The 14,352-nt window shown below is 40.3% G+C and overlaps 1 protein-coding gene across 4 annotated transcripts; it reads left to right on the top strand.

Annotated features, from left to right (window-relative positions):
- Window positions 1–3,870: 3,870 nt before the first annotated feature.
- GTF2H2 (general transcription factor IIH subunit 2) lies at window positions 3,871–14,281 on the top strand (the record flags this gene model as incomplete). Of its 4 annotated transcripts, XM_079548814.1 has the most annotated exons (15): window positions 3,871–3,926; window positions 4,016–4,093; window positions 4,562–4,598; window positions 5,079–5,165; window positions 5,957–6,007; window positions 7,150–7,204; window positions 7,772–7,877; window positions 8,904–8,994; window positions 9,116–9,203; window positions 9,773–9,880; window positions 11,347–11,410; window positions 12,307–12,410; window positions 13,301–13,403; window positions 13,697–13,736; window positions 14,162–14,281. In XM_079548814.1, the coding sequence occupies 15 exons, from the start codon at window positions 3,871–3,873 to the stop codon at window positions 14,279–14,281; spliced, it is 1,188 nt and encodes a 395-aa protein (XP_079404940.1). The 4 variants fall into 4 exon arrangements, with proteins under 4 accessions (XP_079404940.1, XP_079404941.1, XP_079404942.1 ...); XM_079548815.1 differs by lacking the exon at window positions 5,957–6,007; XM_079548816.1 differs by lacking the exon at window positions 9,773–9,880.
- Between the last annotated feature and the right edge of the window lie 71 nt (window positions 14,282–14,352).

The raw sequence follows: 14,352 nt of genomic DNA, 5'->3' as shown, positions 1-14,352 counted from the left end.
GATAGTTTCCTTGTACAGGTTTATATAATTGCAAATGGACTATTTTTTTGAAATGTGTTTTAGTTTCATTAAAAAAGTGAAACAACCTAACGATGTTAATCCATTGCTTATATAATCATTTCACTGTTAAAAAAAAATTGCCCCTGTTGCTCAGTATTGAAAACACATTAATACACCTAACTCTGGGATTTATTTCTGGTTTGATTTTTGAGCTCTTATCATCATTTTTGTTGCAATCTGGAGGTTTTATTCACTTTCATACTTAAAAAATTGACTTTACAGTTTTATCAGCCACTTGTGTGTTTTATACCTGCTGTAGCATGCATATTCTAAAGAACAGGTTTTTCTTTGTAAGCTTCTTGTCCAAGTCCCTTCAATCTAAATTTCCTTTTGCCATATGCTTGCCTTTTTTTGTCAGTGGAAACTCGAGGCTTTGCTTCTGTATCAGAAGTCTAAGCATAAGGAACTTCTTCTTGTAACATGTTGTAAACAGTTGATGGCTCTGATTCTTTTTTTTTTTTTTTTTTTTTTTTTTTTTTGGTGAAATCATAGAATTAATGGTTTGGGCTGCAGGAGACCTCTAAAGATCATCAAGTCCACTCCCCTGCCGTGGATGGGAACATATTTCATTACATCATGTTAATAAAAGCACCATCCAGCCTGCCCTTGAACACTCTCAGGGAGGGAGCATCCACAACTTCTCTGGGCAACCTGCTCTAACCACCCTTCTAGTAAATAATTTGTTCCTCATGTCTAGTCCAACTCTGCCCTGTTCTAGTCTAAAAGAATTTTACCTTCTGCTGTCTCTGCAGGTATAAAGTTTTTCTTCCTTTTTTTTTTTTTTTTTTTTTTTTTTAGCCCCCTTTATGTATTGAAACACTATAGTTACATCGCCTTATAGCCTTCTCCCAGCTGAACAACCACGGATTGCAGCCAGTCTCCTTTACAGGAGGTGCTCAAGCGCTCTGACCATCTTCACGACCCTCCTCTGGACCTGCTTAACAGCTCTGCATCTTTCTTGTGCAGGAGTTCCCAAACCTGGGTGTGATGTTCTAGGTGAGGTCTCAGGAGGTCAAATAAGAGTGAGACTACAAATTTTCTCAATGTGCTGGATGTAATGACTTCTTTAAATACAGCCAAGAATGTACGTATGTATGACTGACTTTCTGGGCTGCAAGCCGAGAACATTGCTGGTTCATAACCAATTTTTCATCAGCCACTGTCTTCAAGTCCTCTCTACAGGGCTGCTCTCAAACAATTCGTTCTCACATCTGTGCAGGTACTGGGGATTGCCCCGACCCAGAGGCAGCACCTACTGAACTTTGTGAGGTTCACATGGGTGTATTTATTGTGCCATTGTCCCTGCGTATAGCATCCTTTTCCTCTAGAGTGTCATCTGCAAACTTACTGGGGATGCACTCAATGCCACTGTCATTCATGAAGATGCCTTACGGTGTTGCTCCCTGTACAGACTCATGAAGGACAGCACTTGTTCCTGGTTTCAGTTTGGACTCTGAACTGTTGACTCTAACTCCTTGGTCACCCAACAAATACGTATCTCTCCAAGTTAGATTCAAGAGTGTCTGAGGAGAGGAGCATATCAGGGCCTTTTGAAAGATTCTGTGCCCCTAGTGGACCTTTCTGCCATGAGAACAGTGGGTTGTATTTTCAGCCTCCCTTTGAAAGTGATCTGAGTGTTGGTTTCTGAGAAACTTGCTTCTGGACCTTCAGACAGTATCAGTACAACCTCTGCAGAACTATTGTGCTTCTCTTCCTGCCGATTTTCCAATACAGATTTTGGAGAAATCAAGATTCATGCAATAAGAATTAGTTGCTGTGAGCTTAAACCAATCAAGTGTAGGATAGAAAGGAGGAGTAAATTTAGTGAGAACTAGTGAGAATTGTGAGAAGTGGTCTTCTGATGGTCTTAAAGGAAAAAAGGCAAAGTTACTAGATGATTATTGCCTTGGTCTGTCTGTGCAGCCTCTTTAGTTTCACCTTTATGATCTACCTGGTTGCATGTACATCTAAAAAGTCTGCTCTGTGACCTGAATAGCATGATTGCTGTGCTTAATAAATGGCTCTATGCATTTTTGCACAAATGTCTTATGCCTTGAGATTAATGAATAAGATGGTGTCTAATAAGTGTAATCAAGAGTTGACTAGCTTTAACAACAACGTAGCAACTACAAGTACTGGTGCTAATGAAATACCTAATGGATTTGGTTTTGAATTTTTAATTTCATAATTCAAAAATTACAATGGGATTTGAAACATGTGAACACTCACAGTTTGCTCTTATGTCAAGCATTCCTGTCTGGAACCTTAGGTTCTTTACCATGACAATAAAAGACCTCCCTGTTCTGAAAGAAGCCTTATTTCTACTTTTTTTTTTTACTAATCATATTGGCTTATGCCCGTTTTTTCCATTTCAACACTTTATAAATTGGACTTCTTAAGGAAGTATGGTATGTGGCTGCTGGAAACAAATTTTCTTAGAATTAACAATTTTTTTTTTCATCTTAAGTAGTTTTCACTGCTTTTGTCTAAATGTCACAGATTTCTCTTTAGTTTAACTGAAAATAATTTAGTTTTTCCTACGTTTTCCCCACTGTTAATGTTTCTCCTGATATATGCAACAGTGTGAAAGCACAAAGTTTTCCACTCCTGTTTATGGAAATGTCACTTATGTTTAAATGTTTTCTTCCTCAGTTCTTGTCTTACTTGGATGCAGAGTGACACGCCTTAAAAACGGATGCTTGGTGACTTTCCTGTAATTCAAAAGGTCAAACAGCCTTGGCACGTTTCCATTGTGCTCAGCAATGCTGTGATTGCTCTGCAGAGAAGCTGGTTACAGTGACCTTCGCTTTATTGAGGTGGTGTTTGTGTTGATGCTTCTGAAAGTCTTGGTGAGCTGAGAGTACCTGCTTGTCTCAGTCCTGAGTAGATTGGATCAAGCTAATGCAGCTAAAACAAGTGTGCCATATCATTTTTAATGATGACAATAAATACAGTGCAAGCTTGCTGTTAAGGGATCAATTAATTAAAACTGGAAGAGGTTGAAATTATATATATTGTTGTGTAGTTTTTAATGTATTAATGAGTAAACTAATGTTGCAGAGGATCTGGGCGCCGGATGCTTGAGAGGGGAACAAGAAACAAACAAAATCAAGAAAACATGGGTTTTCAGAGCATTTTGATTCAGTTTCACACATTCCCTTATTACAACTATGTATTTATTACTGATAGGACGTACTTTGTTAACAGTATTGGAGTTTGGAGCTCTGCTTGAAAACATCTCTTTTACACTGGTTGTAAAGTAGTGCACATTAAGTGTGCGCATGCTGCATAAAAACGCTTGCTTGCCTTTGCTGATGCTTGTTTTGTGTTGATTCCAGATTTTGCAGTTCAGTTAATACTGAAGTAAGACTAGGAGAAACAGTTCTTTCAGAACTGAAGTCCTGGAGAAGAAACGCTCAGGAAGATTTCTGACTGCACGCATGGAGCCTGGAGAAGATTGGCTGCTGTATGCTGGCTGCCTGTTCGTCCGCACGTAGGGTAGTTTGTAAACTGTGCTCAAACAACATGCTTTCATTTCGTACACTTTACGGAACAGAACTGTGTTTGTTTCCGTAGGAACCCCCGGGCACGTAGCTGCTCGGGAGGAACGAAGGGCGCGCGTGACGGGCGCAACCGGAGGCTAATGACTGCAGCACCGGGAGGGGCCCAGCGGCGCTTCCGGCCTGAGAGACGGCACGTCCGGCGAGAGCGGAGGTGCGTGTGCGTGTGCGTGTGTCCGCCGCGCTGCAGCTGTGCCCGCCCGCCGGCAGCGGAGCTTCGGTCCGGCTGTGTCAGAGCGGCGCCGTGGCCATGGACGACGAGCCCGAGAGGACTAAGCGCTGGGAAGGAGGCTACGAGAGGACCTGGTAGGTTTTTGTTTCCATGCCTCGCTTCGCTGTCGGCGCAGGACGAGGAGAGCCTTCAGGCGCTCAGCGGGAATCTCCCTTTTCCGTAGGGAAGTACTGAAGGAAGATGAATCCGGGTCGCTGAAAGCAACCATCGAGGACATCCTCTTCAAGGCGAAGAGGAAAAGGTACGGTGCCGCACCCCAGCCCTGGTCCTGTCGCTGCTGTGCTCGGTGTCCCTTGCGGCGATCCGAGCCGGGCGGCGTGGGTCTGCTCCAGAAACCCGCCGAGAGTTTTTGCAGAGGACGGAGGTTCTGTGTCACATTGCCTGGAGAACAGCTAGATTAAAAGCCTGGGCTTGCTTTGCTTCAGATTACATCAAAACAACCAGTGTCATGTGAAACTGTAAAGACGATCCTCCTGGCAAGAACTGTTCGTTGGGTTTTCTTCTGTTTGTTTAAAACGCACGCAGTCAGACCGTGATGAAGGGTTGCTTGCAGTCTCACCTTTTGCCTTCTCTCGGTGGAAATGCACATCCATGGCTCATGGGTGCTTTTTATTTGCCAAAGGCCCGATATTGGGTTAGTTCCAGACTTTGTTTCAGCCCCCATTCCTTCACTTGCATCTTACTTGAAACTTTCTGTATGTTTTGTCAGAATCTACGAACACCATGGACAAGTCCGGCTGGGAATGGTATGTCAGCATCCTATGGCCGTCCTGAGCACACAGCAGATTCAGCAGAGGTGGCATGCCCAACCTGAAGCAGCTTGTGCTGACTAGATGTGCTTGAGAGCAGAGCTTGCACCTTCTCTCTTTTTTCTGAAGGCAGCAGGGTGGGCTGTGGAGCACCAGTTTGGTGTGTGTGCAGAGTGCACCTCACAGATGCAGCCAGCCAGTGCGTGCTTAACGATGGAGTTTTCTCCGTGTGAGAAATGAATAGCTTTCATGAATTGCAGATTACAGCACTGCTTCATGCAACACCAAGGTCTTCTAATAAAGACATTAAACAGGTGCAGACTATTTGTAGCTGGCCTGCAGAGGAAAAGAGCAGTGAATGTTTTTCAAGATAGATGAATGTTCCATTTCAGAGGTGAAATGGAAAAATGCTAAAACTTGCTCCTTGTGTTAAAGCATAAGCCTGCAGCAGAATTAATGTTTGTGGTGATAATGCAGATGCGTCACCTTTATGTGGTTGTTGATGGGTCAAGAACTATGGAGGACCAAGATTTAAAGCCGAACAGACTGACTTGCACTTTGAAGGTATTTCTGTACTCAAAATTCACATATTTATTAACCCGCTCTTTTTCTGTAAATCGCTTCCATTTTGCATTTAAAACAATGGCAGTCTCCTGCAACCAGATTTCTTACGCAGCCTCATCTCTCCTCTCATACGTACTGTTTTTTTCCCTTGTTTCTGTTGCTGACCAATGATTTTCCTGGGGTAGTTTACTTTCCCTTTTTTGAATTGTAAAAGCTGTGTAACTTTAGAATGCGTTGCAGGAGCACTTCTATACAGCAGAGGCAGTGGAAGTCTTCAACAGTGTAGAAACTAAGTTGCAGTGATGGCTGTGATATTGGATTGAAGAACAGACATTAAACATTACACATTTATCAGCCTTTTGTTCTTGGGACTGTGGTTTGAATAGATGATAGACAGGAGTTTGTATTGCTGCTTCAGGTGGTAAACTTCAAACTTGAACTGTTATTAGTGAAAGATCATATAATACAAAGCATTAAAATCCTGAGTTTTGAAGATTTTTTACAGATTAATGCTTTTTGGTATGTCTTTGAAGTAACATAATACAGAGCTTCAGCATATGAAGTGAATGAAGTGAAAGATTGCTAGTGCCTGGTGTTGATTTGCATAGGTAACACTGGAAGAAGAATGGAAGAGCTTGGGCAAAGGGCAGCAAATGGCAGGGACAGGCTTATTTCCCCCTCCCTTATTTTTTTCATTGACCCAACTGTTTTTCAAATACTGTAGCAGCAAATTATTACATGTGGAGCAACACTGTATTTAGTTTTTAACAGTCTCATTTTTTTCTTTATAGTTACTGGAATATTTTGTTGAAGAATACTTCGACCAAAATCCTATTAGTCAAGTGAGTGAAACCTTGCAAGAAACAACGTCCTGGGCAGATTTTTACCTGTTTGATTCAGCAGCAATTGAAGATGTATTAAATACTTCTGTAGTAAATCACAAGATTAGATTGCGTGATTGTTAATAGCACTAAATCAGCACTTTATCATCAAAGGTCGCATCCTGCCGCAGTCCTGCCAGCCTCAAGGGGTTCCTTGCTTAGGATCATTATTGTAGGGCCTCAAGATGATTGACTTCTGTCAGTAATGTTCCATTCTGGCCGCAGTTCAGGTGAGGTCATTCTGGAGCTTTTCAGCCATGGTAGAATTTCAGAGTGAAGATTCTGGTAGCTCTTAGATGAGGTCATAAGGCAGGCAGCAGGAATCCCAGGTGTGGTCAGGAAGTTCCTGACTATCCTAACTGCTTGGGCAAAGGCAGAATTCCAGTGCTGGCTTACGCTGAGATTGCAGAGCCGTGTGGGGGCTGCGCTACCTCGACTGCCCTGGGACTGAAATCGCTCCGTCTCTCCACAGAGTGGCAATGTGGTCACCTTTTGCCTCTGTGCCTATGAATAAAGCGCCTGTGTGTGTGTATTTCTTGCTTTCATGTGCTTTGTCTAATTAACTGAAAATTTAGCTTGTCTTGTGCACATGAGGGAGCCTTTTCTACAGTGCAGGTTGGCAGTTGAAGGGTGCCAGGGTGCTAAGGTTTGAAGGGTGCTGGATGGATGTAGCCTGGCATCCCTCAAACCTTGCTGTATAAACAGTAGCTAAGTAGAAGCATAATAGCTAGTAAAATAGTGATGATGTGTATTAGGTTCAGTGTTTCAGTTGAAGTAGGAGACCATCCAAGCAGGACTTCCCGCCATCAGTGTTTCCCTCTGACTCTGTCCAGTACTTGTATTTCTTCACTACTGTAAGAGACAGTGGTGAACATTTGAAGTCCTGTTTTCTGTGCTTGTTGTAGGTAGCTGAGATCAGAATGATGGAGGAATCACTTGACTAAAGTCAGATTCACCCCAGTAGTTGTTGGTCGTTACTCCTGATGTAGCATAAAACCAAAAGACAAATCTTTGTGATTACAGGTGTAAAGAAAACATAGCAGAGATGTAAATCAGCATGTTTTTAAACTCACTAAGGTTTGCTGTTTTGTTTCCCTCTCTAGATGGGCTTAATTGTAACCAAGAGTAAAAGAGCTGAGAAGATGACAGAGCTTTCAGGTAGGGAGGCAGTATCTTTCTTTAAAACTGCAGATCTGTGGCAGTGCAGTGAATTTCTCAGCTTCGTATCTTCCGGTAGCTGTGCTTTCCTTGATGTTTGGCAAGTTGTTGTGAAGCAAGATTTCTTGGGTTCTTGCTTTCTGTCACCAGCAAGAAACGTGTCTTCAGAGATGTGGTTATAAATGCTGTCTCTTTATCCATCTGAAGAGCTGAAGGAATTAGAAGAGTTCCTTGGTGCTTACGTAATACTTTGAGGGTATCAGGAAATTGAACTCTGTTTCTACTGGAACAGTTTGTGAGACAATTCCCTCTGTGACTGCTTTGTTCATGTGAAACACTTAATGACACATGATAGTTTTCTGCCTTTTTGGCTTCTTGAAGTTTCTAGGAGTGGAATACCTGTGATGTCTAGCTTTCTGCAGAAGGGGATTGCTTCTAAGGGAAAACAAACTTAGAAGTCATGGTTTGAAAATCGTTGCTGTGTAGGTGCACTTCATAACATGTATAGCTTAAATATTACATTTTTTAAACTAGTTACTTCAGCTGAACTGTTTTATTCACTTGCAGGTAACTCAAAAAAGCACATAGCTGCTCTGAAGAAAGCAGTGGATATGAACTGCCAGGGAGAGCCATCTCTGTATAATTCCCTAAATTTGGCCATGCAGACTTTAAAGTTAGTATGTAAATGGGGTTTTGTGTTTTCTCTGTTTTCCATCATCAGGATAATGCTGATATTGAATTTTTGAAGGGGTGGAGTCAGTATTTGGTTTTTAACAAGTAGTGTCTTGCACTGTGCTGCTATGAGTCTTCAAAAAGGTGGCTTTGGTTCCTCATACAATGCAAACTGTTAAGGAGTTCCCTTCTAGACAGGTATCATATTCAGTTTTCTAACATAAGACATTTCCATTTAGAGATGAGCATCTTGCATCAAGCAACAGCATCTTAAAAAAAAAAAAAAAAAAAAAAAAAAAAAGTGGATGATTTTACATAGTGTATAAATATGATAGCCCCTGCAGTGTGTTTTTAGCAGAGGACTAAAAGAGAGAGCTGAGGAATAATAATGGTAAGAGAACAGGAAAAGAAACCGTATTCAATCACAATAACCTCACTGAAGTTTTGACAGATGTCAGGAAGGTGAGATTTTGAGGTAGGATAGACTTAAAGATTCTCCTTTTTGCTGTGTGTGTCATTTAGATCAAGAAAGCATTTGGTGAAAATGGTTTAGCAGCTGGTTTTGTTCTGGCAGCGTTTCTAGCTCTAAATCATAGTGTCACAAAACGTATTTCAAAAAGTGCTTCCAGGAGAGTTCTCAATTAAGGAGTGAGAGGGAAGGCTGGAGTTAAAAGCAGATTTTCATCTATAAGAGACTAATATTTTAAGAAGTTAGGAAGAGTTACTGCAATGCTGCTCGTTTGAAGGTGAATTTTACGTGGGAGTGTGTGGATAAGGCATGGGGATAACATGAACATCATCACAGTCAGATCACAATTGTGCAGCTGTGTACTAAGAGTTAGATACTGGGAAAAATTGGAGTTTGGAAGGAGAAATTCTGAAACTCGGGATGAACTGAGCAAAGTTTTTCGGGATTTTACAGTCAGCTTCCTTTCAGATCATTTCTAATATGACTGCATTGAAGTCCTCGGGAACATTATCGTGCGTGTTGCTTAGTGTAAAGAAGTAAACTGTGTGCTTTCTTTAGACATATGCCAGGACATACAAGCAGAGAGGTTTTAATAGTCTTCAGCAGTCTTACAACATGTGATCCAGCCAACATCTATGAGCTAATCAAGGTACAGAGTCAAAGTTTGACCACTAGTTTTAGCCTCCAAGCTGTTAGAAGCTTGGCAACTTCAGTCCTTTCTTTGCTGCTCAGAGTACAAATCTGATCATTCTCTCTTTCTCCATGTGAAGTGTTTGAAAGCAGTTAAGATCAGAGTGTCTGTCATTGGTCTAAGTGCTGAAGTTCGAGTCTGTACAGTGCTGACCCGAGAAACTGGAGGTACGTTTATGAAGGACTGTAATGGCACTGATCAGATGCATCTTAAATCAAAGTTAAATAACTGGTTTGTTATTTTTTTAATGCGCCTTGGTGATAAGGATATTTCTTTTCCTTGGTGATAAGGATTGTTCTAGCAGGAGGTGTAAGGGCTCAACTCTGTGACGTACAGAGTGTTCAGTGAAACAGTGCTGGTAGCTGCATTTTGGAGAGAAGAAATACATGTCTTAAAACAGGATCCTGCATAAAAAACTGCATGATGTGGAACGTGATACAACGTGTTAGTATCACTTATTAGACCAGTGGTAATTCTTACCGTGTAATTGGTGATGCAGCTGAGGGTTCACCTGTAAGTGAACATTTTATTGTATTAATGATAAATCTTGTTTTCAGTAGTATTCACAGGGATGTTTTCTTTTTGGATTAAAATATATATATTTTTTTTTTTTTGTACCAAAAGTTTTGTTTTGTTTTTTTCTTTTTTTTAATGCAAAATTGTTATTTTCTCTTAGTTGGAGAACATTTCTTCTTGCTCAGAATGCATAATATGAGGCATTTCTTTGTCGTGGCAGGAACATACCACGTTATTTTAGATGAAAGTCATTATAAGGAACTGCTGATGCATCATGTTAGTCCTCCACCTGCCAGCTCAAGTTCGGAGTGCTCCCTCATTCGAATGGGTAGGGTATGATTTTGGTGCAAGATCTGCAAACCTTCTGTCTTTTTCTGTCTTTTTCTGTCTTTTTCTGTCTTTTTCTGTCTTTTTCTGTCTTTTTCTGTCTTTTTCTGTCTTTTTCTGTCTTTTTCTGTCTTTTTCTGTCTTTTTCTGTCTTTTTCTGTCTTTTTCTGTCTTTTTCTGTCTTTTTCTGTCTTTTTCTGTCTTTTTCTGTCTTTTTCTGTCTTTTTCTGTCTTTTTCTGTCTTTTTCTGTCTTTTTCTGTCTTTTTCTGTCTTTTTCTGTCTTTTTCTGTCTTTTTCTGTCTTTTTCTGTCTTTTTCTGTCTTTTTCTGTCTTTTTCTGTCTTTTTCTGTCTTTTTCTGTCTTTTTCTGTCTTTTTCTGTCTTTTTCTGTCTTTTTCTGTCTTTTTCTGTCTTTTTCTGTCTTTTTCTGTCTGTCTTTATGTGAAAACAAAGCAAGTGGTTAGAAGCATAATAAAGGTATTATATGATTTTTTTAGTGAGTTAGCTTTTGTTTTGTTAAGTATGCTTCTGTTATTGAATGTTGTTCCTACAAAGCAGCAAACTTAAAAGTGCTTATAACAAAGGAGACAAATTGCTCAAGTGCATCTTCAGCAGGAAGATGATTAACAGTGCCTGTGTAGCAGTTGTTGTAATATTCAGAAAAACGAATGATGAAAAACTATGGTGTTTCTCCCTCCATATTTACTCCCACAGAAGACAATTATAAGATGGGTTGGCTTTAAGGCTGTTTTGCACATGCTTGTCAGGAAGCACGCCACAGGGGTGCACCTTCAAGCAGGTGGATTAAGTACCTTTTCTTCTCCTGGTGTGTTTCTCAATAAATTTAAGCCTAGAGTTAAATTGGCATAGTACCACTAATGCCACCGATCAGAGCACTGACTTTTCTCTTTCAGCCATCCATTTTCACAGAGGGAATGTCTGTATTTGTGTGTGTGTGTATGTCTGCATGTATAAATAAATGAACTGGATACTTGGGATGGGTTGGCACAGAAAGACAAATGCTTTTTAGCCTTCATTAAGTGCTGTAGCATCGTGGCAGATGAGACTGTGCTCAAAAGGAGATTTTACACTTCATGTCTGCATATTATTTTCCCTGTAGTAGGAATTGCTGTTCAAGGATACATTTATGTTGTGCTCCTTCTGATTTCCTACCATTGCACACCATTTTCTTTTAAAGCTTTTTATTCAAAACTAGCTCCAGTAACTTTCAGGCAATAGGAAGTTTATGGGGAAAAAAAATCTCAATTATAGGAAATACAGTGAGGGATTTATAGTGGATGTAGGTACAGACTTTTAGGAAAACTTGTTTCTTGGTAAGAGTGTTTTAATTCCCATAGAAGCAAACAAAAGAGATGTTCTGCATGATCTTTGAACTTCTCCACTACCATTAAAACTGAAAGATCATTTTTGTTTAAAATCAGTAATAGAAAATGTTTTTCTCTTCAGGTTTTCCTCAGCACACCATTGCTTCCCTTTCTGACCAAGATGCAAAGCCATCCTTCAGCATGGCGTAAGTAGAGTTGATGAGAGTTCAGTGGGCTGAGCAGAACTGAAGGCTGTGCAGTAATATGCATCAAATCTGCTCGTCAGTGAAAATACTGCAAAATATCATGGGAAAGGGCTGGGAAGCACGGTGCTGAGACTTCTCAGTGAAAATCTTATTTTGTTTGCACATCCACTCTATGGCCATAGTCACATCTTTAAAGTACGATTTATAACATTCACATTAGTTTATTTTTTTGAAGATAGAAAAAGGCTTTTAGATACGTTTATTGATACTGCCAATTTTAAAGACATTTCTTTATTAAAATATTTCTGTCCTTACGGAGAAAAATTGATGATAAAGAAGAGCATTCTCCGTATAAAGCTTTTTTAATTTGCTCACTAACTTGGCTTTAAAAAGATGTTTAGAACTGAAACCTCGTTTGCTTAATGTGCTGGACCCTGTAATGAAAGGAATTGTAGTTTTAAGGATGGTAGAAGAGCCTGAGTTTTTAGGACAAACTCTTTGAAAGAATAAGTACTGACGTGCATCTTAGTACAGAATGTTGTGGGGAAGCAGAAATGTTACTACAAATGTCCTTAGTAATTTTTTTTCCAAAGGGTATTGACTCCTGTATGTGGGAATATTTGGTCTTTCCTTTATTTTTGTGGGAATATGTGGTTAGAATCATAGAATCATAGAATCACCAAGATTGGAAAAGACCTAAAAGATCATCCAGTCCAATTGTTCGCCTATTACCAATATCTCCTACTAAACCACGTCCCTCAACACAACATCATTGCTGAATACTTCCATGCACTTTGAAGTGGCCTGTAGAAGCTACTGAAAATTAACTGTTTGTTCAGTTACACAGTAACACAGTGTTGTCTCTTAAGCACTTAAATTGACTTCCTCTGTTCCAGACAACTGGAAAACAACAGTGAGCCATGTCTTACACTGGATGGGTATTTCTGTCCTCAGTGCAGAGCCAAATACTGTGAACTTCCTGTGGAATGCAAGATCTGTGGTGAGTAACGAGAGCAGGTGAGCACATGCATTATGATCAGAAGGCTGAGGAGTGTTAAAATACAGCCGTGCTCAGAAATTACAGGCCAGCTCTGCTTAGTTTCTGCGTTCTGGAATTTCAGCTTCATGCAAGGGACTTTCAGAACTGCCATTGTAAACCTGTATGATACTGTTTACTGTGAATAATCCTTTGTTCATGTGCCTGTTGCTGAAGTCCTTGTGAGTGCAAAACTCTTACTGGCATCACTGAGCCTAGATGCAGCACTTATGAATCTTGTTAAGTTTCACAGAACATGCGTTTGCAATACTTACATAAAAGAATGTTGTTGCTGTTCTTAATTCCTGGAATCGAGGTCATGATGGGAAAGAACACTGAACACTGAAAATACTTGCTAACAAGAATATGTTATATATCAAAATGTAACAAGCTGTAGGCATTTTACTGCCTGACATCAGTGCGTAGTACAGGTGTGGTTGTTCACCAGAATGGAGCAAGTAACTGCCAAGCTGTGGGAAGGATGGGTTTGTTATATTAAGGACACTGACAGAGACATTTGCACACTGCAGGATTTGTTTGCAGTGCCTGTAATTCCTGGTTTACAGACCCTTTGATAGAAGTTGCATTCAGGGAAACTAAAAGAGTTGGGATGGTGTAGAAGCATAGTGAGAGGGCAGTAAGGAAAGAGGAAACTCTCGTCACTGGCCGCCTAAGAGGAGAAACAGGATTTGCAAGACAGTAACCTCTACCAAAGCCTCTACTGAAGGCTGCCTTCTGCAGTACTTCTGAAGACTGAGTTAATCCTTCTGACTAGAACTCTGGGCAGAATAAAGGAGTTACATGTTTATTAGCTGTCTCTTGTAGTAATATTGCTGTCTTTTTTTTATTTGCAGGTCTTACACTAGTGTCTGCACCTCATCTGGCTCGGTCTTACCACCACTTGTTTCCTTTGGATGCCTTTCAGGAAATTCCGCTGGAAGAATATCAGGGAGAACGGTATGAAGTGATGCTTGTGATAGTAGCTCTACCTTTGATAATACAGTTGTTGGGTTTTTCTCCACCTTCCTAGCAGTGGCTTCCATACTGCTAGAGAGGCTGCTAAACATTTGGGGATTTTCAATCACTTCTGGGAAAAGGTGTTTGTAATTACATTAGCAGCTATCTGCCTATTTAGTTAAATACTTGAAATTGTCTTAGAAATGATTGATGTGTGGGATGGGATGTGTTTTTTAAACACCATTGTATATAATCTTGTAACTTCTCAATTTAAAAACACAATTTGTTCTTAGGTATTGTCAAGGCTGCCAAGCAGAAATCAAAGATCAAAATGTAAGTACACTGGAATGTGCATGGAGAGGTGCCACAGGTAGAAGCAGTCAAAGAATGAAACAGTCATAAAAAGTGCTTTGGAAGGGCCAAAAAATAATACTTGCAGTGTTATTCTCTGCTAAATGGAGTTCTCTGTCGTAGCTGTGCCTTTGGGACTTAAAAGGCTATACGAGTGTGGGCAAGGATTTCCTAGGCTTACATGGACATGGTTCCACTCTTAAGCATGTGGAAGCAGTGACTCAAACTCAACCCTTTTGACATAGTTGCTCCTTGAAATCCAACTGAATTAAGGTTTCTTTTGGATATACATTGCAAGCGATATCTATTCCATCTGTTTTTACTATGTTGATGATGATTGTTGCACTACTGTAATGTGTTGGTGGGTAATTTTCTTCTGATTTAACTTGGTTTTCTACCTTTTCCAGGTTTACGTGTGCAAAACGTGCAAGAATGCATTTTGTGTGGAGTGTGACATGTTTATTCATGATTCCCTGCACTGCTGTCCTGGCTGCATTCACGAGCACCCTGCTCCTGTATCTGTATGATGTCATCTTTGTTAGAGACTGTTGTATCAGTTTAATGCTCGTGCAGATCTTGTGTGGACTGAAAGCCAGAC

This window comes from Tetrao urogallus (assembly GCF_951394365.1).
Source record: "Tetrao urogallus genome assembly, chromosome: Z".
Classification (NCBI taxonomy): Eukaryota; Metazoa; Chordata; class Aves; order Galliformes; family Phasianidae; genus Tetrao; species Tetrao urogallus.
Note: the sequence above shows the minus strand (reverse complement) of the source record. Positions and strands in the feature narration are given on the sequence as shown.